This window comes from Propithecus coquereli, unplaced genomic scaffold (genome assembly GCF_000956105.1).
Source record: "Propithecus coquereli isolate 6110/MARCELLA unplaced genomic scaffold, Pcoq_1.0 Scaffold375, whole genome shotgun sequence".
NCBI lineage: Eukaryota > Metazoa > Chordata > Mammalia > Primates > Indriidae > Propithecus > Propithecus coquereli.
Window position 1 is genome coordinate 1,671,512 of NW_012149452.1, and position 26,166 is coordinate 1,697,677.

Genomic DNA, 26,166 nt, shown 5'->3' on the forward strand with positions numbered 1-26,166 from the left:
TACACAATGCCAATAAAATCATTTAAACTAATCGCTTTGGCCCCCTCTTTGTTCAACCATGAGGGATACTTGTGTTAGATTCTAGAGAGCTTTGTCCAGTCCAGCTGCTGATGGTCCCATCAAAGTGACTTTTGTCACTTGTTTTGAGAGGGAGTATCATTAATCTTTTCTGTTTCCCCCTCTCTCTTTTGGGCTCACTTCAATTAAATAGGCAGGGAGAAGAGAACATTGAACAACATTATAAAAATGTTAATTCCTAATGTCACTGACTAGCCCTTAATCACACTATTAGACACATGTTCTGAATTAATGATCCTGACCAGCGAGCAGCGAGACCAAGATTGACTTTGATGAATGCCTGCCATTACTTCCTGATATGGATGAGGTTGTTTTTCTTTCTGACTAAATGTCTCCTCAGAAATGAAATTCTATTTAGAGAAAATGGGTATATAAAATACTTTCTTTGGTTGACAGAAGCTTCTTTTCAAAAGCAGTATTTTGATGATTTGTATTTTGTTCCTAGGGTGAGGCATTTGCTGCAATCACTGGTAATTTCTTGGCCTTATGACTTTGGTGGCATCTCTCTCTACACTTATTTTTTAAGCCAACGATGTTTAACTACAATCAATGAAATAAAACCTGTTTAGTATGCGCAGAAGTCTCATTATTGCAAACAGTCACTTCCTAAAGACGTTGCGGTGGAATCAGATCCCTCCTCTGTGGCTCTCACCTGCACAGTCGCCTTCCCCGTGGAACCGTTTGCCGAAGTCCTCGGCACAAAGCCTCTCGTCAAATGCCACCACTCTCGTGAAACCTGTCCCTGGGCTCCTGGACAAAAGTCGTAGTTTCTCACTCTGGGCTGCTCTAGAATTTTGTTGGCTGCTGTGTTTGGACAGTAATCTCACTCTGACTTGCATTACTCTTAGCTGTGTACGTGGCCTTCTCCTAAATGTTATCAGCCCCTTTAGGGTAGCAAAAATCTACTAAAATTTGTATCAGTGATATATCACACCATGACCTTTACAGAGCATAGAATCAAGAAACCATTCAATGCATTGATAATATATATAATTTATACCATTTTACTTAATTATATTATTTTATGAATCATATATTATATATACATTTATAATTTATATGCAATATGTATATATAAATACATATACACACACACTCACAAAGCTTCCAATCTTTCCTCATTGTGTGGACGGAAGCTGTGAGAAAGGGGTACAAGATCTGGCTGAATCAGGTTGCAGTTGAGTGACCAGCCATGGGAGTAGTTTCTCCAAAGTTCTATGAAGAGTTTCTAACCGAAAATGTGGGTGGGTGGTATTGATACTTAAAGAGATGGGGCAGGACTCTCACCATTAAGGAAAACTGCTGTCTAACTTGCAGGGACATCAAAGCACCGTGTTCGAAGTGGGCAAAGATAGGCGTGGGAGTCAGGGTTACATTGCAGTAATTGGGACTGGGCTGGGACAGGACAGCGTGAACCCAGTGGGGTCTATATGCGGAGGGAAGAAGGGCAAGTGGAGACGGCATTGGGGTGATTTCCCGAGTGAATACGAAAGTGCATGCGATAACTGCTTACGTTTATGGGTGGGAAGTTAGAGAATTAGCTGGTCTGAAACAGAGTTTATGATTCCCTTTATTTTTCTCATCCAACTTTATGTCTCTTTATGTTCCAGACTATATTGCAAATGCCCTGAAGGTGCGGGCATCATCCATCTTTTGATATACTTCTTTATAATCCCTGTAGAAATTTGTTCATGTGATTGATATATAATTTGTATTTTGTCAGTTATTGTCACAATACTCCTATGTAGCCAGTTGCCAAAGCTCAGTGGCATGCACCATTCAATCCTTATTCTTGGGCTTACTCACCTGTGTGTTCACTGTCTGGGGCCGAGGCTGGAGAGGTCATGACCATCGAGAGCCTGTTCTCACGGTCATGGCAGAGAAGCTCTCAAGGACAGGTGGAAACAGGCATGCCTCTTGAGGTCTGGACTTGAACTGAACTACTGTCATTCTGCCCACATCCCGTGAGTCAAGGCAAGTAGCAAGACTAAGCCCAACGTCACTGGGACAGGGATGTCTCCTCCCCCCATGAACCCACTGTCATATTTATTTGCTGGTCAGTATAGACACGTTTGAAGTTGTAAGAGTAAAAAAATTAATGCTGAAACTCTTCCAGTTTGGCATATTGAGTTTACCAGAATCTAAGGCTATGAGTATATTTTACTTCTAAACTCAGAAGTAAAATAAAGGAAAACAATAACAGCAGTGACAACAACTTCTCAATATGGTAGCGCTGTCTCTGTACATTTATAGACCTTTCCAGCCGCATTCTGCTACTGTGTGGAATTTTGCTTGGGCTGTTCATAACAGCAAGAGGAGACCACATTGTCTTGGCCGTGGCTGTAGTTATCACCGGGAGTCTGTTGTGTCACTGTTTTCCGGGTTGTCAAGACTTTAATTTAAACTACTGCAAGATTGAAGAGGGTTGTCCAGTTTGAATTCTGTTCAACAGCTCATAGTGATTAAGCCATAAAATTCTGCAATTAACCTGTTTCATGAATTCTCCCGAATTTCCTACATTAGGAAAATCATAATTTGAACTAAACATGTACAAGTTGGGTTTGTGTTTATACTTTCTCTATAAAACATATATGTGTGTGTGTGTGTGTGTTTCTGTGTGTGTGTGCATATTTTTTCCTCTCCCTTTGAACCATTTCCCTGTATGCAGCATGTGCATATTCCACTTTAGGAAATCTTAGCGGCAGGATGGTGTGCTTGTGCACACAACTTTCTGTAGTGTTTTAAATTCAGATATAATACTTCTCTGAAACATTTCATAAAGGAGTTGATAAGGGCTCAAATCTCCGAGTTCACAAGTAAGGATGCAATATTACACTCCTTCTTCCTCCTCCTCCTCACCCTCTTCCTCCTCCTCTTCCTCTTCCTTCTCCTTTTTCTTTTTTCTTCTCTCTCACTCTCTTTCTCACATATACTGCCTCCCAGACTCCAATTCACTTCATAAGGCATTCTAGAATATACCATTTTATTTTTTATTTCTGTCTTCCTTTGGCTCAATTGTGAGAATTCTTTTGCAAGTTTATGTCACATCATCTTATTGAGGATAATTTGAAACCTAAGCACTGGTGGCTGACAGTCTAGATGGGAGGTACAGCGCACCCAGAAGTTACTGCAGTGGAGACAGGCATGGAGAAGGACTGCCGGTCTCCGAACTTCCCCTCCGCTCTGGTTAAGAGGGAGGGAGGCTCACTGTGTTGAAGTTCTCTTGCAAGAGGTTTTATGGGCAAACCTGAGGCTACATATACCTTCATTCAGTCTGCAATGCCAAGCGGTGAAATAATGGTTTTGCAAAATTTTCTACTTTAACTTATTTGTCAAATACCCTAGCTACTTTAAAATTGGGGAGAAATTCAGGCCCTAAAAAATGGGCATAAAAATACTGAAAGTAAAAGCTCAAAAAGGCATTGGACATTTGAAAAGAGGAAGCCAGCTATGAGGTGTAAACTGTCCCCTCAGGTTGCATGTCGTCTGCAACAGAGCCACAGCCACTCGCGGTTCTCTCCCTGAAACTTGGGGTGGGGAGAGCTGAGAAGGCCCCAGCACGCAGTGCTGACGTTACTTTCTGCTGTGGCACTGTTGTTGTGTGGGAACGTGTGATAGGTAAGAGATGTTTATTGATCAATTGTGTTGTCTTTGTTGTAGTGAATGTAATAAATTATCCATCACTTACAATTTTTTTAGTTATTTCTCATGACTTAAATTCACCCATATATATTTTGCTGGAAGGCCTTAAGTTTTTCAACCACGAATTATTTTCTCCCAAAGCAGAGTATAGTGGAATAACATGGAGGTTAAACCCAGAGACTCTTAGGCAAGAAGACTCGGAATCAAATCCTCATTCTGAACTTGCTAACAGTAGGGCCTCAAGGCACCTAATTAATCCTTCTCTGCCTCAGTTTCTTTATCTGTAAAATGGGAAATAATACCTACCTTGTAGGATTGAGATGATTACATAGGTGAATGTATGTGGAGCATTTCAGGGCACTAGCTGTAACCTAGTAGGCACTCACCGATGTTTCCTATTGTCGTTTTTATAAACCTCATGGTAAGTATGATTGATCTTTTTTTTTTTAAATAGTGTTTGGTATTTATTTTTAAATAGTATTTGGTATTAATAAAGGGCAAGTGATCACTTTCTATGATCACATATTCTGTGCATTCTAAGATAAGTATTTTCTTAGGAGGTTATTTAAATAGTATAATACATAAGTAATCTGAATTTTCCCAGATCTTGTTTGTGTGCATGAGATCACGTGATGATAATATTTCCAAATGCTTAGAAGTAATGCAAAGTATTACAGTAATCCCTTTCTGTATCATGCATAGAAAGGGGCTTGCCACTTCTGCAAGGCCTCTGAGGCTGCTACTGAGAGCTCCTGGTGGGATCTCCCAGGGGGTCTCGGTCCTCCCTTCCTTTGTGGGAGTCCTTGCGGTGCACAGCTGCTGGGATGGTGCATGAAAAACTGCTGCCGTGCCAAAGGGTTGGCCTCTACAGTCCGCAGAGCACAGTGCCTCACGCAGATGTTACTTTCACGGTGGAGACACCTGTGTTGCACCTGTGGGGTGCACAGAGTTGCTCCCCATTCTGCTTCTTGTCAAAATAGACTAGCTTCTTGGTTGTCAAAACAAAACTGTTACCCTCCTCGCCCTGAGCCTACCACATTTCATCGAGTTCTTTGTTTATTAGAAGCATCTGAAGAGGTATATATCTGCATTAATAACCCCATTTCATAGAAGAAATTGAGATTTCAGAGGTGTAAAGTATTGATCCATTAAGTGATGCCAAGTGTCTGCTCAGCTGTGTGGTGGACACATGCCCTATTCGGGGCTGCCCGTCAACTTTCGAACAGCATTTCTGTGTCAGAGAAGATTCATGTTGTGAGTCCTGCTGCTACAGCGAAGAAGGCAGAATCCAAATCCCCAAGCTCCCTTGCAGCTGGGACTCAGGCAGGCAACTCGGGCTTCACCCATCAGCCCCGCTGTGAGAAGCCCTGACTGGGAAGAGAGCACCAGGAGGCAGGTGACACTTGCGGTTGCTATTCTGTGAATGCAGGGGCCACAGAAACCTCTCTTGATGGTGACAGGCTTGCTGGCCTGAGCCTCGGAGGGAAGAGGTCGTGGGGCAGGCAGCACATTGCTGAGTCGATCTCTCCGCGCCTGACATTCGGGGGCAGCCAAGCAGGCAGGGGTCCCCCGCTGGGCCAGTTCTGCACATGGTCACGCTTAATCTCAAATCCATTTCTTTTATGTTCATGATTTGGTGTAGGCTCAATGTCTTCCTAATAAATACGCTTTGCCTTGGAACTATCAGAGTGAATTCTTGGCTTCTGACCAAGAACCTGATCAATCTATTTTACCTGTTTTCTACTACCTATTTGTTTTTTTCTGTTAACCTTCCTATTAGAATTTCAGCAACGTTTTGAAAACTGCAGTTTAAAAACCTGTGTCTGTAGATTCTAGAAAATGCCCCGATTTCCTCTTAGGCCTTGTCATAGCTTCCGTTTCCTTTGTCTGTGATGCTCCTGTCCATGTGGCCACATGTGACTTGCCCCTGCCTTTACGACTGGGGGGTGTATCTCTGCATCGAGACCGCCCGGACCAGCACAATGTAAAATTGCATCGCGTCCTTCTGCAGAGCACACTCCATCCCCTGGCCTGCTGTATTTCCCCATACCTCTCATTCCTTTCCAAATACTAAATTATTTGATTATTATTATTGTCTATTTCTCCCAATTACAGCATAAACTCAGGGAGGGCATGTTTTGTCTGTTTCTTTGTTTTGCTTTGTTTTGTGAAGTGATTTATCCCAAGTGCCTAGAACAGTGCTTGAAATATTATCCTTAGTAAATTTGTTAGATAAATGTATATTTTAAAAATCCAATATTTATAATCATTCTTTGTTCTTTCACTTTTGAAAGAACTTTCTGTAGGGAGAAATAAAAATGCAATTTGTACCATGGCCCAGATGGGTAGCTAAGGTGTGGTTTTTCTTCCAGACTATCCAGTTAGAGTCAAGAATTAAGGGAAATCAAGCCCCTATTTGATCCTGAGTTTCCTCGTTTGCTGTGAACACCCCAGTATGCCACAGGGACAGAGACACAAGGATGGGACATCTGAGAGGAAAAGTTAGCAATTGCCCTCCTGCTTTCATACACACACACACACACACACACACACACACACATTTTGTTCTCTCTCCTTTTTTCCTTTCTTTCTTTCTCCTTGTTTGTTGACAATCAGTTAAAAGTATTTTCAACATTTATTTTTTTATTTCAAAATATTTAGGGGTTACAAATGTTTTTGTCACATGGATATCTTTTATAATGCTCGAGTTGAGACTTTTAGTGTGCCCATCGCCCATCACCCAAATAGTCCTCATTGTACCTGGCAGGTAGATTTTCACCCCTCCCCTCCTCGCCCCCTTCTTGATTCACAATGTCCTTTATATCTCTTTGTGCCCGCGTGTGCCCACTGTTTAGCTCCCAATAATTACAGAGTACACGTGGTGCTTGTTTTTCCATTCCTGAGATACTTCCCTTATAATAATGGTCTCCAGTTCCATCCAAGTAGCCACAAAAGACATCATTTCATTCATTTTTATGGCTGAGTGGTAATACATGATACGTGTGTATGAGGGTGTGTGTGTGTGTACATATATACACACACACATACATACATATATACATATACATATACAAATATACATATAACATTTTTTTAACTGATTCACAAATTGATAGACACTCAAACTTTAAACTATTAATAATTGGCAGACATTAGGAGGGGAGCACCAAGAGGTCCAAGCGGTAGAAGACACTGATGGATTCAAAACAAAAGAAAGTCTTGGATTGCTACTGGGAATTCCAGGGGCTTAAAACACTAGATAGAAGTTTGTAAAGCTACTGGAAGCAACATATCCACCAGAAGTCATATACAAATTGGTTGTTCTAAACTTAAACCATTAATAATGAAGCCATTATTATGCTTACCACCTTGGGGTAGTTGACAAATGAAATAACTCGTGATGATGTGGAACTTGACTCTGTGGTCTGGGTTCTAGATTCTGGGATGAGAGGCCCAGGCTGCTGGAGAGCGAGAGAGGTCAAGAGTTATCCTTTCATTCTTGGGCCCAAGGCCGACATTGGCAAATATATTCAAATACAAAATGATTTATCTTTGTGCTGACTGGACTACACACTGGGTTGATAAGCTGACTCCAGTTCAGAAAGTACCATATGCTCTAAACCAACCTGTTAGCCCTCTAGGCCACCAAAGTGTGACTTACCGGAGCAGAGATTTAGGAAGAAAACAATTCATGTGAAGTATTTTACAATAATTTATAGATATTTGAATCTAGGGGAAATGAATTCATACCATTTATAATTATTCTTGAAAAGAAGACACTGGTTAACAGACATCCCTAACTGGGATTCTAGCTTAGAAGATAATGAAAGGGATTGAACTATTTTAGCAGCAGAGTGCAGGGTGCTATGTGGGGTGAGTCAGTCTGTCAGGTGGTCAGCTCTGTGAAACGGCACCCCTGAGATGCTTCTGCTGCTCATAGGACCTTTCCTACGTTTTCCTCATGACAGCAGACAAGGGGTGGGAACCCGTGGCCCTCCAGATCCCCAAGTGCAGCCCTTCAACTGGATCCAAAATTTGGATCCAATCAAAAGGCCACACTCAAGGACCCAGAAGGGCACATGTGGCCCCGAGGCTGCAGGAAACCTATCTCTGACTTCCATGGGAACATTAGCAGTGGGGGAAATTCAGAAAAAGTTGTTGCTGTTTGTATAGAGAGAATATTTGTAAATTATATGTTTGTACATAGGGATTTACATGTAAACTAACATCTTGATTAGGCAAAGTTCCAACAGGAAAGCATCCTCAAATATTATTGTTCTACTTTAAAATTGTGAATGATAAAAATGGACCTTAATAAATATTTCTTTCACTTTTTTAAATAAGCACATTTTAAGCACCTAAACTGAAATACGACAATAATGACCAAAGGGAAGCCAGGCCTCACGCCCTTCAACCGAATGTTGAAGCACCTCTATCTCTAGCTACACCCCTGCATATGGTATCGCCTCCTGAATGATAATTCTAAGCTGTTTAAATGTTCTCAAACATAAAAGAAAATCTAGCAAATTTCACGAAATCAAACTTGTAAAGAAAAATATTGACAAGAACAGGACTCAAACATGGTTTTCTGTTGCGTGTAGAGACTGGGAGTCAAGGCTGCACGCCAGCTCCCTGTGGTTAAACACAGCCTACACGAGGGCTTGTCGGCCCACACACTACTAGCCTTCACGATGTTGTTATTTTTTTCCTCATATGTTTGAACTTGGAATTTATGACTGCTGTTAAAAAAAACAGCAGAAGGTATGGCAACCCCGGGACTAGTCTTTTCATGACAAAAATGAGCGGCAGGTAGGTGAGGACGGCCCTCCCTGCTGAGCGAGCTCTCCCCTGCACCGGAGTCGCCATTCGCCTCATCACCCACCAGACGCTGAGGACAAAGGTCGGGCTAATCTTGGCCCTGGTGCCGTCGTTTTCTCTTTAATAGTTTTAAAATGAAATTATTATTTTAAAATCCATATATGAAATTTTATTTTTGGTCTAAAATCTGGCCCAGTTTACTCAGTTGTGACACTGGCCTGATCTGGTAAGAATTCGAGTTTGTGACTCTGCCTGTGAACGTTGTCATTAATCGACATTTGACCATAAAATACTTCAGTGAAAATGTTTATATGTACATACGTGTGTATGAATGTAAATATCGATATAAACAGAGAGAGAGAGAGAGAGAAAGAGCAAAAGTGGGAGGGAGGGAGGAAGAAAGGAACAAAGGAAAGACGGAAGATGGATCATGTACGTTTTTTGAGACATCTTCATCTCAGTTTCTGTGACACCCCCTGTGTCACTTTAGGCTTGTGCCACCCTGACCTGTGAAACGTCTTGTCTTTCAGATGGAGCACCATTTACCTGGTGGATCGGCCGGTCCAGTGAAAGACACCCGTACTGGGGAGGGTCCCCTCCTGGGGTCCAGCAGTGTGAATGTGGCCTGGATGAGAGCTGCCTGGACATTCGACACTTTTGCAACTGTGACGCTGACAAGGACGAATGGTAATGAGAATCATGATCTTTCTGCAGTTGCGGAAGCAGCACATTAATCAATGCATAAAATTTTCCCAAAGAGAGAAGGACATGGATGAGAAATTCAATATGAACTAGAGTTCCCTAATGGTTGTGATTTTTTTTTTTAAGTTTGAATATGGCGAGATACAGGTTATTTTTAGCGCTATTACTGATGTTTGTAACATAAAAGTCACGTGGTTACAATGTCAACTCCTTATATTCTGAACCTTTCATTTCAGACGAAGGAATGGAATGTAATATTGAACTTTGCCATTGAGTCAGGCCTTCTGTGATGTGCGGAGCGTAGGTTTTGGGGGCAAGAGTGAGGGAGGTAGGGATGTGTGGTCATGCAGACTGTTTCTCCGTGCTCTAGCTGTGTTCTAGGCACCAGCCTTCCCCTTTGCTGCCAATAAAAATATAGCAAAGAGAATTTGTATTTGTTGAGCATCTGCTTAATCCTCACAGCAACCTACAAATTCCACACAAACTTCTCACTTTCGCATATTAAGGCTGAGAAATGTCCATTACAGAAAAATCAAATAATTTTCCCAAGGTCACAGATGTCTGGCAAGTGACATATCCGGAATTTGAACTCAGGTGTATCTGGGGCCAGAACTTCTCTTACTCTCCTAACCAGCTTACTCCTGTAAAATGAAGTTCAGTTTGGAGTTTCCTGCCCATCACGTTTACTTCCCCATGTCCTCCACACAAACTGCTTGTTTTTCACTGTGTTGGTTATGAAAACACACACAGAACATTTCCAAATACACGTTTGCTTTGACTGAACTTAAGGATTCTTTGGTTGTGGCTTAGGCCATTTTACTTGTTTCATCAAATGCTGCTCAATTATAATTAAGAATTCTTACATCAGGCTGGTCTCATCCCAGTTAAAATTTCTTTTAAGTGTTTTTCTTTCACTGTTCAAATGAAATGGAAGATTGAGTCAAAGCCTCAGTTCTGCGAGGAAAGGACTGAGTCTTTGGCTGCATTGGGTGCCAGGCCAGTGGACCCCCACTTCAGAGCACTGCAGGGCTGTGTGGGCTCCAGGGCAAGTTGCTGTGGTGCCTTCCCCCAACCCCAGACTCTTCGTGCATACGGGAGATGGCAGATGCCGTGGACTGGAGGTAGAATGGACTTGTGCATTCTTTGAGCCCCCACCTTACTCTGCAGTGAATTCCACTGCAGCACTGTGTTTGCCTACAAACCAAATATACTTGTATCCAGGGTGGAGACTGTGTCTTTTTAAACATGATATCCCTGAAGACCTGCTCCTGGTGCTGTAGACGTTTGGTGATGATTAGTTGAACAGATGAGTTCAGAAAACCGTTGAAGAGCAGGAATTATCATAAAATGGCATCTACGAGCTTGGGAGATACGTGTGGAAGTGTTGGATGGTTGTGTTGCCAGGAAAACATATTCAAATCCTCCTCTCCCAGCCGCTTAGATTCACTCACTTCTTTGATTTATAAGGTCACATTCACTGTGCATGATGTTAGACACTATTTACAGATTCATAGACTTGAATGGAAACCTGTTCCCCTCATTGCCTATGATCGGAGAAGTGGATACAGGAGGCAGAACGCAAAGTTGAAAGTTGCTGAAGGGGACGTGTTTCCCCTCGTTGCCCTGGACCCTGACTCTTTCCTTAGCTGGATTCCTGATCGCCGCCCACTGTCTCTTTCCTGCGGTGCAGCCCTTTCTTTGCAGGGTGTGTGCCTACTGCCTCAGTGCCCCTCTTCTGGGGAACAGCTGCCCAGGGATTAATTCGCTGCCCACCGGGTGTCAGGGGGAGGGAGAGTAGCATCACATCACTTAGACATGTTGCGCTACATCCCTTCTCTGGAACTTTCCACTGGTCATCTCGTCCACTCAGCTTCCAGCCTCTCTCTCCTTTGACCTGTTCATGAGGTCCCTGCCCTCTGAACCCCCACGTGCTGATTTCACTGCGTCATGCAGGCGTGCTCAAAAGGACGCTTCGAAACATCCTTCCCTTCACCTTCATAAGATAGTGCATGTTCCATGAGCCTTTCCATGTCCTTTAGAGCCAGGGAAGGATCCCTATCCAGTGCCACTTTCTGTGGCAAGCGACCTCTATTAGGGCATCAGAATTTAGTATTAGATAAATGTGTTGTTCAACAACCAACCTTCCAAAGGTCAAGAGAAAAGAACTGAACCTTCCTGGTAAGGCTGCCTGCTTCCCCCGTGGCTGTCCCAGCATCGCATGTTGAGCACCTTGGGGCAAAGCCCAGGTGAGAAGCAACCGGAAGGTTCCTTCTATCATTCTCATGAGGGAGAAGAGACTGAGATTCTGATTTAACTCTTCTGGGTTTCGTTCACTGTCTTAGCACAAGTCATACCCTATGATAAATGGTTTTGTAAAATAATTTGTTATAGAAGCAACTGTATGTACTACTCCACCTGACATTTAATCACTTCTCACTGATTTGCTGAGTGCCTACTCTGTGCCAGACACAGTCTGCTGTGCAGACAAAGTCAAGGGCACGGCAGTCTCTGCCCTTGAGGAACTCTCAGAACAGTGGGGAAGAAAAAGGTAGTTAATAATAAATGAATCAGTGTGATGAGTTTGGTGACAGAGATAAGTGCAGGTATGCCTGGACCTGGAGTAGAAATGGTCTGAGAAAGTTAGATTGTAAAGAAAAGTAAAGTTTTGAAGACCCATAAGAAGTAGCTAAAGAAATAAACAAGTTAGTGTACTACAGGTAGGAGGAACCTTTGTGTTTAGACAGGAAAATGTAAAAAAAAAAAAAAAAATCACCAATTCTCCAAAAAATGAGTATATTGGTGTGGCTGTTGCACAGTTCTCATGTGGGGAATTCACAGGAGACAAAGGCAGGGAGGAAGGGAAAATCCAGACCTTAGAGCTCCTTGTAGGTGAAATAGCAATTAGCTAGCTTTGCCCATACAAGGACTATGGACACTCAATATACAGACATGAGACCTGGCCGATCCTTGTAGAAATGCATTCATTATTTACCTATCCCACTCTATTATTTACTGTAGAAAGGAAAAGTATTAATACGAAAGCTGACACAATCGTGAAATAGTCAGTAATGTTCAACATAGTTTCAACCTCTTTCTTGGCTGACATACGGTCAAGCTGGCTTTTCACACGTTTCAGACTTTTGTTTTAGACCACTGTGTTTCATATCACTGGCGTTCTGAGTGATCCTGAGAACTTCAGATTCATTTGCCTTGTAAGGTCCCTCAAGTTTCTGCTCTTGTAAAGTTAATCAGAAAACTGACTTGGGCTGGTGTAGCACCTAGTGGATAGCAGTTTACTATATTACAACTCCTAGACGGTGTTGTCACTTAAAAATGTCTTTTATATCCTGAAGTGTTCTTAGTATTTTATATACTATCATCTAATATTAACTTCTCATATTAACAACTCCTGAGGTTGGTTTTACTACCTTTTTCCCCAGAAAAAGAAACTGAGGACCTGAGTGACAAGTGGCTTGGTTAAGTTCACCTGACTAGGGGGTAGAGTTAAGATTCCAGCTGAACCCACAGGTGCTCCTGTTGACTCCATGGAGGAGCTGCTAATGTTGGGATCGTGGATTGTGAGGACGGTGGAGAGAGCATCCGGGGTCCCTGAACTCACATCGGTGTACACGTGCTGCTCAGGCTGAGTCTGGCTGCTCACTTTGGCACCTTCCAAGCCTCTGGTGACTGATATATTTTTTTTTTTTTTCTGTTTTAATAAACCTCTGTAACTGAATAACCTAATATTTTATATTTCAATGAGACCTAAATAAATGAGGAAAATGAGTGTGTGTTTTAGGAGTGGGTGACAGTGAGGCAGCTCAGGAGATGACGATTGGTGGGGAGAGAAGAAAGAAATCACTCAATGAACCTCAAAAGCACCTTTCCTTCTTAGAGTGAAAGGAAGCCCCAACTAGACGTCTGAATGAGGTGTACTGTAGCAGCGGTCCCCAACCTTTTTGGCATCAGGGACTGGTTTCATGGAAGACAATTTTTCCAGGGACCAGGGGCAGGAGGAGGGTAGGCGGAGCGCGGGTGGTGATGCGAGCGATGGGGAGTGGCTGCGAATACAGATGAAGCTTCACTCCACAGCCAAATGCTCACCTCGCCTCCTGTTGCGCAGCCCAGTCCCTAATAGGATGGCGGCGGGGTGGGGATCGCAGTGCTATAGAGCTGATTTCTCAGAGGTTTCTATCTTAGCCAAAGTACTAAATAGGAAGAAAAAAAGAAGGGAGGGAAAGAGAGAGGGAGGGAGGGAGGAAGGAAGAAGGAAGGAAGAAAGGAAGGAAGGAAGGAGTTAGAATAATAATTTTACAGTTGGTGACTGTTTGGAAGGAACTTCTCTTCAACTTAGTCACGCAGTCTGTAGACATCCTCCCAGATGGGTGGCTTGGTGTCTGATGCAGCTCCTGTAGACTGACGGACTGTTGAGAGCAAAAAAGGAATCCAGCCACAGCTGCAGGCTGCAGCCTCTGTGACAGCACGGAGGGGTCCTGGCTGTGTGGGAGGTGGAGGAACAGTGACCCAGGAAGAGGGGTCAGAGACAGCTGGGCAGCATGTTGGAGAAGGCAGGGGACCCACAGTGTCCCTGTCAGTCATGACCCATGTCCCAGGTGAGGAGTTTTCTCATCCAAACAACCAGGTTGAACAACAATGAAGCTCTCTTGCTTAACAGTAGACCACTGTTTTTTTTTATTTTAGAAGAAAGTCCAGAAGTTTTTCATTTTTAGTAACTCTGTTCTTTGCCTCCTGCCCTTAGTGTACCCTTCTGTGAATTGATAGGGCAAAAATAGAAATAGAAGATGATGTTGGGTTTCAATTCCGGTCATCTGATAATCCAAAAAAAGGAAATCTATTGTTCTTTTTCTTAAAGAGCAGAATATTTTTAGGAGATGTCCTTTTCTTTCTTTCTTTTTTTTTTTTTTTTTTTTTTTTTTGGTATATGGAATCATGGAGCTTGAAGCCACTCTTTAGCCCTTTATTCTGCCAAAGAAATTATTTAGTAAATGTTGCTGGATTTGTGAATGAAGGATGGATGAATGACTTTTGTTGAACGTATTTTTATCTCTCTGTCCCTCTGTCCTTAGGTAGGTCAGGCCACAGCCATTCTAGGAATAAGAGGTATTTACTTCATTGTTAGCCATTACCCTTCTTTGACAATCTCACAAGAAATATTTACCTAAGTTTAACCTAAATGCCTTTTGCTGCAGATTGATTTTCTCCTGGTATCAAAAGTAATCATTTGTCCTTCTGGGCCTGGCTTATTTCACGTTAACGTGGCACACTCCAGATTCCTTCATGTTGTCACAGGTGACAGGGCTTTCTTATTTTTTCAAGTTTGAGTAGTATTTCATCGTGTGCGTAGACCACATTTTCTTTATCCACCTATCCACTGATGAACACTGAGCTTGTTTCCATGTGAAGTGATAGCTATGTTAACTAGCTTGATTTAGCCATTCCACAATTTATGCATATGTCAAAACATCATGTCGTACACTATAAATATATACAATTTTTGTTGTTCAATTAAAAATAAGCTAATTTTGAAAAAGTAGTTAAAAGTGACCATCCTGCTCTGAAAGTTATCTTTTTATACTATATTTTCCTTCCAAATGAACTTGTCTCTTTGTAAATGAGTGTCCAATCCAGTCCCCAGGACATTGTCCTTCCTGAAGGCCCCTCATTCCCCTCCCACGAGGCTGACTGAGATGACACTGCATGCATCCGAGGGCTTCAGGGTTTTGTGTTTGCGCACCCAGGTCATTCTTTGATCTCTCAGATCTCCTGCGATCTCCCTAAAGTCTTCACCTTTGAGTTTCTCAGTCTCAGTGCAGCTGGGGTGCCTCATACCAGACAGCATCCTGAGACCAGGCTGCAATCCCCAGTCCTGAGAGAGAAAATAGGATCACCTCAGGGCACACCAACGTTCTATTTCTTATAAAAAAAATAAATCACACCATCTCTGTTGATTGAATTTTATTATTCATGAATCTGTTTATGATTTATTCTACTTCTTTTGAGTTTTGGAAGTGCCTTTCCTCCATGTAGGCAGGAATTAGGAGGGTTTATTTGGGTTTTTACTCGCTTAGTCCCTGAATCCCTACTTGCATCTTGCAACAGAATCAGGGCCTCTTGTGTTGGAAGAAGTACGCTGGGCAGGTGGTGGGCCCTCCATGCCTTAACTGCTGAGTGACAGAATGAATGAATGAAGGGAGAGAGGTATTTCCTGCCCACCACCCCCATCTTCTCTTCCTGGCCAAATATGCCTTCCACTTGCCTGTTGTTGGCTGCTGTTTTAGTCATTGAATTTTCCCTTAAAGGATACATTCTGGGGTAACTTGATACTGGCTTTGTTACATTAATGTTCCCATGATGGGGTTTCAGATTTACTTTTTGAAACGATGTTTTGCGGTATATCAGAGTGGAAAGAATATAAAGGCATTGCACAATCAAGAGAAGAAGAAAAAATGTGAAAATATGGAAAGGAACTTGCAACCAGAGGTTGAAAATTCAAAACCCAAATATCACATCATTATTTTGTGGAATTCTAGATGAGGTAAAATAGTTGCTATTTTGCCAAGGGTAACATTAAAGAAGGCTTTTACTTTGGTCTTTCTTTTTATTTAATGATGCCAACATCCTGTTATCTATTGGGGGATAATATCTAATACGAACTGTTTGATAAGTTGTTCTGGAAAAAAAAATAGCTATGAAACACTCCCTTTGTATGCTTGTAGCAAACAGTTAAAACACGGGCTGAGGTTTCTACTACATCAGTTATCTGTCAAGCTCTGCAAACACACTATGGCTAAATTGTCTTGAAGCCTCATTATTTGAGCAATTGCAAAGTTGTGTCTGAAATAGAATTCAAAGTCAATATTGAGATTAAGTTTTGCATTTATATAGCATGTTTTCTACAAAATTTTGATTTAAAGTTTTATTGTACATAAAACATTGTCATTTTACTTAAAAATGCAATCAGACTTTGGCTTCTATTTTGATTCGCTGACTTATCGCAAAGTTCACAGAGTTGACTCCCTCACGGCAGCTTACTCAGACCCAAACCAGTTAGATGCACTGCTCGCCTCTGTGTCTTCTCTGTGTGTCTGATCACAATGGCCAGCTCTGGTTCACCGAATTTTTAATAATGCATAATTGGGATTATTTTTCTGATTTTTTTTTGTTTTATGGGCTTCTTTTATTATGAAAGAAATATAATAACCTTATCATATTCAAATATATCAGAAGTATTTAAATAAAAAAATAGAAGCTCGCACCTTACTTTCACTTTAAAGTACTTACTTCCACCCCATGTGCAAAATCTTACTCCTAGATAATAGGTGGCTGTGTAGGGTTTTTCTACATATAAATATCTCCCTATGCATATAACATATTAATAAATATATATTTGTTCGGTTGTTAGCAAATGTAAGATAAAAATTAAACATATAAATCGGTAGCTTGCTTTTTCCAAATAAAATATATCTTGGAGGTCTTTCTCTTGGCATTGCCAAACAAGCATGAAAAAGAATACACTCCGGCCATTTTAATGGCTGTACAGTATTCCATAGCCTGGTCATATCATTGCTTATATTACCACTCCCAAGCATTTGGTCTGTAATTGATTTGTCACTACGAGAAACAATGCTGCAATGAAAATTGTTGAGTCCTGATTTATCCCCTTTTCCACTGTCAAATGAATATGTGTAGTGAGTAGAATCCCAGCTTAGAATTGCTAGATGATGCGCTTTTTGACTTCGATAGATATGGCCAGATTGCTGGACGGACTTGAGTCTTCATGCAGAACACAGGGGAATCAGTTCATGATCGGCTGTCCTGACCTGTGGGGTGAAGTGATCCTCCCCCTGAGGAGATAGATTTACCACGGGGATATTTAGAACTTGCCAAAGTCAGAACACAGCCACATAGGAAGAAATTTGTTCTAACTCTTTTTAATCAGAATTTGCTGGACCCTTAGCCAGGTATGGCTGAAGGGGACAGCCCCGACTGGCCGGGACTTTGGTGATGTGATGTTCTTCCTCACTCTCCTCTCTGCCTCTGTCATTTCCACCCCGCCTGGGGCTGCTTCTGCAGTCCACTATGATGCTCTTGGTGAATTAGAAATAAATACTGATGTCTGCATTTTTTTTCTTCAAAGCATAGTGTCTTTGTCATGTAGAAGAAGAAGAAATAATTCTATCTCCTTTGCACATCTGCCTTATAGGTATTTGGTGAAAATGTCATGAGCTAATTCATGTAATACACTTAGAACACACAAATTGTAGCAATTTTTGCTAGCAGCATTGTCATTTTCTGGATGTAAAATGTAATGAATCTCTAAGAAATATTTTATTATGTAATGGAAAGAACAAATCCTGGATTTGTCGCTGTTAACTATAGAGTCTAAATCACTTAGCCTCTCTGAGCTTCAGGTTCCTTTTTTAAAAAAGAGGAGGAAATATCTATCTCCGGGGAGTACTGGCTGAGTTAGCAATAATTTGTGCATCTAGCAGATGTGGCATGGAGTCAGTTCGCAAAGATTTATAAGTCATCTTTTTATTTTTATTTTTTCTATTTTCACAGTATCTTACACAATAAGGGACAGCATTGATTGATAGAAGTTAAACTCAAATCTAAGAAAAGTATTCGTATACATATGCAATTAAATGAATAACACAACAGAAATAATTGCGTGCCAGCACAAAGTTCATTCAATCCTCAAACTGTGGGTGGAGTAAGGAAGTAATGCCGAGGTTCCTTCTGCCCCAGACAGGGCTGCCCTCGGAAAGTTTTCCTAGTAAAACTCACCTGTAAAGGATGGAACTACCATGAGTAGAAATAAACCCAGAGATTGTTTGTAAATGTGCAACTGAAGAGTTTGTGGACTTCCAGAACTCCTGCCAAGGTGACCCAGGTGTGATCTCAGGGAATGCAGGGCTGGAAAATGATTGCAAATTAGTAAACTGAAACCTAATCAATTGAATTGTATCTCGTGTGGAGAAAGCCTGTGTGCACAGAATAGGGATGGTCATCCTAAGAGGCGCCAAGGACAGCTCAAGGACTGAGGGCCTGGTGTTGTCATTCCAGCTCCGTCCAGAGGAGACGTACACTAAATGTGAGAAACACCAGCTTCCATTCATGAGAGAGCTGCTCTCTGTAGGTGTGAGACCCGTGTTGGAGCACAGCAGACATTGGTGGGTACAGGCAAATGCTTCGGGGTCTAAATATGGGTTCAAATCCCAGCCTTTTTATTTGCAAATGATGCACCCTGAGAACTTTTGTCACCTCTCTGAACCTCAATTTTCTCTCTTGTACAATGCAGGTCATTATTATAACATCATCATTTCAGGATTAAATAATATCATGTGTGAAAGTATGCTCCAGTGGCCAGGAAAAGGCAAGTGGCAACCACCACACTTAGCTCAAGAGATGTGAGGTGCTCAGCTGAATCCCAAAACCATAATACATTCTAAGAATAGCAGCCTCAAACTCTAGGAGAGCCTCTATCTTGCAGATCATTTTCTTTAGAAAGATCTCTCTGTAAAAGGCGAGTGTGGTTTTCAACAGAATTTTATTGTCCATTCTACTGTGTTACATATTTTGGAGTTTGGACTTTACCTGTAAGAGATAGAGACCTCTTAAAAGGTTTCAAGCAATACCATATGAATCACAGTTCCCATTTTGTTTCTTGCAGTAATAAGAAGAATGAGGGGAAGGGAGAGAATGGGGAGATTAGAAGTGGGGAGCCAGCTAAGGTGACCATCCCCGAGGCCTAGGCAGGGACTGTGAGGTCTCAAAATAAAACCAAGGCTAGAACGGGGAGGAAAAGGCCATTAAATGAGAGAAAAAGAGGTGAAATTAGTGGACGTTGTTAATCAAGAACAAGAGAGGAAGTAAGGTAGAAGGGGAGAGAGGAAGACCTGCACGTTTATGGCCTCAGCAAGTGAGTATGTAGGGCAGGTCATTCTTAGAGGTGAGTAATAAGGCAGGCAGGAAAGCTGACCCATGGGACAATGACTAGTGGAGGAGATTTGAGCATATTAGTTTAAGGTGCATGTTGGCTTCCAAAGGAGATGTTTAGCAAGCAGTTGAATAAATACATATTCATAGAAAAAGTGTGTGTGTGTGTGTGTGTGTGTGTGTGTGTGAGGAAAAAAGGCAGATGTAAAATGTAAAATGCTATAACACAGTGAGGTAACTTAGCAGCTGGCATGTTCTGTGGAAATTAGCAAGTTAGTGAGGGAAGTCTCCCTGGAGTGAAAGAGGAAAAGGCTGATTGTTGTAGGTTGAAGATGAAAAGGGAACAGAGGAAGATGAGATAAAAGAGAGAATGCAGACAATTATCTAAAGAGAAAGGAGAAAGAGAAGTAACTAGATTGAGAGGTAGGGCTGAGGATGCCTAAAGCATGCAAGCAGAAAGGCAGAATTTGCAGTTGCAGGAGAAAGCGCCCTGAAAAAGCAGGAAAAAATGGGATTCAAAACAGAGGATGAACCATTAGCCATGGGCAAGGGAGGATCCTCAACCACGAGGAAGGGAGTCACAGTGGGTACAGATGGTCTAACTTTGTGGATACCCTTGCCATATTGCTGATTAATGTTGAGCTTATTTTCTATGTAATATCTACCCATTTTCCATTGGGGAAAACAATAATTATACACACACAAGACAACAAATGAATAAATGTCAGAGTGAATTGTATGCAAAAAGTGAAATTAGGACAGAGAAGGAAGGGAGAATGTAGACCATTTGAGGACATTTTTGAGTAGGAATCAGATTTGAGTTTTGTGAAATTTGGAGAGTTGGACAATATAAACAGTTGATCTGTTCCAGAGAATGAGAGAGAGATATTTGGGATTCATCCAGATCTAAGTGTTATTGAATCATGAATGTGCTATGCAATCTGATAGCTTTGACTTGTAATCTACTTCTTTCCTTAGTTGGACTGATAGCAATCTAGAAAGGTATATATTTATGGCACTACTGATTGCTTCTTTCTTCATATCCAGGACATGCTCAACAAATTATGCCTCCAAAAATCTTCATCAGTGTTAGTATTTTTTAAATCAATTTTACACCTATAAAATCTTCAGAACCATTTTAATTTCTTAATAACAAAGTAACATTGAGTATACCTTGTCTGTGTTATGCCAACAACTGATTTTGTGTTCTCACGTCTATTTTGAAAAGCCCTCTGGTTTCAGGTTTCTGGAGTATTTATAGAAAAAAATGTAGTTTCTCAAAATATGAAATATATACTTAAAGTGTCTTTCCTCCCTCTTCATGTTTCTTACACTAGGAACTGAAAACAGAATTCCAGATATGATCTGGTCAGTGTTGAACACGGTGGGATGGATATTATCCTGGTATAGACCCTGTAATGTTTGACCACAGTGGGTGTTTGCGTGTGCTTTTGTTGGCAGCCAAGTGACCTTTTAGCTCATTTTGAGCTTCTTGTTACCTAATCCCCTGGGTCTTTTTTTTTATCTGGAAGTCTAAGAAGGAAGGCAAAAGGAAAATAACCGCCCCTGAAACAAAGCCGAGATAGTTGTTGGCAAGCATCCACGCGGCACTGCAGACTACAGGCCATTCCTCCGCGGCAGGCCAGGGAAGGAGGGCAGCGTGCAACCCACGTGAGGGAAGGGCGCGCGGAGTCTCTTGAGTTGATCCACTTGGATTCGCACAAGGGCTTCAAAGGGAGCTGAGGTCTTGAGTTCTTCCCGTGATATTCTAAGTTTGTCTGTCATGTCCGTGTTTTATTTGCCACTTTTGAGTGACCAAAAGAGGGAAAGACATAAAAAGGTGAAAAATACACTATTTCTCTTAATAGGTTCAGGCACCCAAATCACTCTACTAAAAAAGTTTCCAGAGCAGCAGTGAACTCCAAATTGGTTGATGAAAATGAATAGCAGACCGTGACATTTCCTCACATGAATGGTACACTAGAAAATCCATGGCTTTCACCTTTGCCCTGCTCGTCTGAATTTGGTAAAATCCCGAGATTCAGATAGTTAAACTGAGATAAAACTACATTTTCTAATTCTGGGCCACATCCTTGCTCTTGAGATATTTGAGTTTTTTCTTGACATGCGTTTTGTTTCTTTTCTTTATGTCATGCTAAAATGTTTTTTGAGGACCACATGTCTATTCCTTCTGCTCTGACAGTCTCCATAGGCTGGAACCTCTGGCTGTCCTACTCATTCATTCCCACGGTGTGGTTCACTTTCTTATTTTCTGTTTAAATGTTCTTCATATTGCACATTTTTATTTCAAACTTTGCTGAGAATTTCAGTAACTATTGATTGAGGCCTTACTATGTGCTAGTCTGTGTATTAGTTATTTTATATACATTATCTACTTTGATTTATACAACAATATCAAATTAGTATTATTATCACCATTTAAGACAGAAGGAAACCAAGGCCCAAGTGACCTCACTGACATTATACAACGAGTACATTGGATTCAATTCATGTTAGTCCAGTTCCGGTGACAATACTTGCCCCCTACAACACAATCATCTCTCAACTGTACTCATGAAGGGATCTGTACCTTGTTCCAGAGGAAGTCAAAGTCTCAAAAATGGTTACCTGGGTGTGAGAAAAGTCAGATCTATAGCTGTAGACTCCTCGTGTATCAATAGTTACCACTGTAATTTGAAAAATTTTTTTATGACTAAAATCCATAACTACCATTACTACCACTATTACCCTAAATGTCCTACCTATTGTTTTGAAATATTGAAATTATACCTGTCATTCACAAATGAAATTAAATACAACCATATTCTCAGTATGACCCTATCACCACACTTTTTTTTTTTTTTTAAGAATTTTAAATTCATTGCCAAGATTTGAAAATTGAAAAATTTTACATTAATATTCTAGTCTGACTCACTGGTCTTATATTCATGAATGGCATAATTACCTGTTGCTAATGAATATTACTGCCCTGCCTAAAGGAGGGCAGCCACTTTCTACCAGTCTATGTTTTTTCACCCTGACACTGAAATTGTGTGTCAGTTTCCATTTATTACTAACACAAAGCTGGATTCACTCATTTGTATTATATGCCTGACCCCTGTGGGCATTTGAGATTGTTATCTGTTTCTGTTTCATTAAGCAACTTTGGAGAGCAATTTACATTTTTTTCTTTTCAGATAAAAAATATTTTAGTAATGTGCCTTGCATCATCAATCCAAATATGATTTTTTCCCTGTTATTTGGAAGAGAGTTTCATGGTTAGAGTGCTATTTGTATATCCCAACACTCTGACACAAGGGCATTAAATTGATGTAGACAAGAGGCCAAGTGCACAGAGAGGCAGGAGTTGGCATTGACGGACAGACTTCAAAATCCACCATTTTCACCTTGAAAATTAAAATGGAGAGAAATAAATCCTATAGCAGTACAGAATTTCTTCACGAGAAAATCAGGATTTGGTCTTCATTCGACTTGGGCTGTTTACAATTTGTTTCAAAATCTCTGCTTGAAAAGATATTGGAATGTGAAGATTTAAATTTATTCCTGTGTCTATGAAACACTCACAGAAGTACTTTCAAGCTGAGACAAAAGCCTTATTCCATATGCTTTGAATGGCCTTTATATACAGGTACTCAGGTAATAGATAGAGTATAATACATTCCTCTACATTTTTGGTTGATAGACCTGAGGGATAGGCGTGCAAGTGAATATTTGATTTATTTATAACCAAGATGAACTAATAGGTGTTTTTCTCCAAATCTCATGAGTTGGATGATAAATCTTAAACTTTAATTTCCCACATGTGCTGTGTAGTGTGAGCTCTCCATACAGAATCATAGCTGGATGCATAAAAAGATGAATTGGCTTGCCTGGGGCCACAGAGTGGTTCAGGGACAGAGATGAGAACTAAAATAGGTGTCACCAGTACCGTTTTTGAACATTTACCATAGATCAGGCACCATGCTAAGTGATTGTATAATCTTATTTAATCCCCTCAATAACTCTGTGATGTAGATATTGTCTCCATTTTAAAACTGAACGCCCTGAGGATCTCAGAAATGAAATCATCTGTCCAAGCTAACACAGCTCCGAACTGGGGACTGGGATTACCAAGCACATCTGCGTGCTTCTAAAACCATGTTCTTAAAGACATGAGACAGATACTGGGATACCAAAAATGTGACTTGGTCTCTGGCCATTCTGCTGTGTGACCTTATATCTAATATTTCTGAGCCTCAGTTTTTCCATTTGTAAATGGGGATAATGACACCTACTAAGTAGGATAGGATTATTGTTTGTGAAAAAAATACCTATGCCCTTATATATTCCTGGTTCAACATAGTTACATATCCAATTCCAGTTTCTTACATCTAATTTTCACTCTCAGCCAAATGGTGTGGCCCTTACCATGAGTTTGAAAAAGCAACTTATAAAGAGGGAAAAAACAATGGCTTACTCCTATTTTTTTTAAGTTTCTGTCAAAAGGTGACTAGTCAATATCTTATTTACATGATTCACCAAAAAAAAAAAAAAAAACCAACCAGAGTCATTAACTACCAAGATCTTTAAAACTAAGAACAAAATGAAAAGCAACAAAGCAGTAAGTAGTATATTGAGCTTAAATGTTGTAAGAAACATCTAGAGTTGATTAAAACCTGTTGGCATGTGGCTGAAGCAAGTCCTTGGAGTAATTTTCAAGTGGGATTTGTGACACCTATTTCAAGTTAGTTACTGAAAGAGCTGATCTCTTTATGAGATTGAGGTGATGTTTAATGTCACATTAGCACACGCTGGGCAGGTGGGATGTTCTTAGTCACAACAAGCAGCAGAAATCTATGTAAACTATCTGTGTTTCTGCAAGCACATGTAGGGAGGATGTAAAATCCACTTGTTTTTGGAAGCTGGCCGTGGGGTTTGTCATTGGCATTCCTTCCTTTCACACACGCTTCTGGGATGAAAGGCCTTCTGTTATCTTCCTCCCTGCTCCTGCCTTGCTGCAACCGCCCAAATCGCTTTTGAAAAGAGGGGTTTTGGCACACAGTCCCTAGATTATCCACATTTTGTCCTCCTTTTTTCTTAAACTTATGTTTTTCAGGGCAAATGATACTGGCTTGCTTTCCTTCAAAGACCACTTGCCTGTCACTCAGATAGTCATCACTGATACGGACAGATCAAACTCAGAAGCTGCTTGGAGAATTGGTCCCTTGCGTTGCTATGGCGACCGTGAGTACTAAATCGAAAGAAGCTTTCTTTCTGCATTACATGAGCACAAGGTGTTTTTACTACCTTATCCCCGTTTCCTGCAGTCTCCCCTAGTCTTGAAAATCATCCACATGCCCAGTGCTTCCCCATACCCCACTGAAAATGACGAATCATGCTTAAGGATTTTCTCATTTGCAGGACACTTCTGGAATGCTGTCTCATTTTATACCGAAGCCTCTTACCTCCACTTCCCTCCCTTCCATGCGGAATTCAGTGCCGATATCTCCTTCTTTTTTAAAACCACGGCTTTGTCTGGAGTGTTCCTAGAAAACCTTGGCATTAAAGACTTCATTCGGCTCGAAATAAGCTGTAAGTGCCCTCAATTCTGAATCTAATGTAGCTGGTCAACAGAACACGTTTTGGTGTTATCCTTGCCACCAATCACTGGTACAGATTTATACCACCAAATTAGTCTCACTGGACATATGTAAAATTAGCAGTGATAATTTCTAGTTCCTTTTAATGCCTTATGATTTATTATGATTTCTCAGTATTTAATCAGTCATTCTTTCATCAAAATATGTGCATTCCCAAAATTCCCTTGGATACCTATTACACTGTCCATTGTCTGATCCATGGGTGTTTCTTAGCTGTGACTTTAATCTTCCACACCACGGGGCTTTTTTCATTACACTTTCCATGGAAAGCTAAAGAGATATTATGCATTCTATTCATATTTGGGATCCACTTTTTGTTGTACCTTTGCTCAAAAAGTAATTTCCCGACTTATCTGCCAGCTCCCGTGGTTTTTCTACCACTTCCCCGTGAACAGTGGTGTATCTAATAAAAATAATACCAGGATGTGGTCATCCTTTAACACCCAGGCCCTACATACAAGCTATGTTCAGTAACAATCGTGAAGTAAAATGAAAAATAATAGAAATACAGGTGGTGAAATTTTCTATTGCTGAACATATGTAATCATGCTGGTAAAAATGTATTCTAGTACAAAAAAGGAAATAAAATACATTGTTTTGGCCGGATGTGATGGCTCACACCTGTAATCCTAGCACACGGGAGGCTGAGGCAGGAGGATCGTTTGAGGCTAAGAATTGGAGACAAACCTGAGCAACATAGTGAGACCCCATTTCCACAAAATATAGGAAAATTAACGAAGTGGGGTGACACACACCTGTAGTCCCAGCTACTAGGGAAGCTGGGGCATGAGGAGCACTTGAGTCCAGGAGTTTGAGGTTGCCGTGAGCTGTGATGATGCCACTGCACTCTAGCCCGGGAGACAGAGCATTTTCACCAGAAAATCCATCATAGATTTCTCTTATGTTAGGTAAAAAGTTGCAAAGTCCCTAAGAATTTGACATTGCTTGAGCTCTCTTAGGCTGGAGTTTCTGCCTCCAACCCCTGTGGTTCTGAACCTTTGTGCACTCAGCAGTAACTTTGAGTCAAACCATGTTAGCACAGCAATAGTAAAGATGAGAACGAGAATCTGAGTTCTCCCTCTTGAAAGCGAACACACGTATTTGAGTCTGCATGTTGAGGAGCCAATGGCAAATCTGGAGTTCTCTATATAAATTTCCCTGTCAAATATAGTATTTATTAAGTGGTAGATAATAAAAATGTACTAGTTTGAAGTTTGCATATACATTCTTGAAAATTAACGGTAGCTTCAGCATCTGTTAAGACTTAGATCAACAAAGTATTTGTTTGGTGGAGGAACGTTTTATC

General features: G+C 41.0%; 1 protein-coding gene across 1 annotated transcript in view; it reads left to right on the forward strand.

Annotated features, from left to right (window-relative positions):
* CNTNAP5 (contactin associated protein-like 5) overlaps nt 1-26,166 on the forward strand; it is an 819,231-nt gene that overhangs the window by 671,552 nt on the left and 121,513 nt on the right. The window contains exons 14-16 of the mRNA XM_012651908.1: nt 9,069-9,225; nt 24,317-24,444; nt 24,622-24,792. Coding sequence (XP_012507362.1) covers nt 9,069-9,225; nt 24,317-24,444; nt 24,622-24,792 — 456 coding nt within the window. The remainder of the gene's footprint in view (nt 1-9,068; nt 9,226-24,316; nt 24,445-24,621; nt 24,793-26,166) is intronic.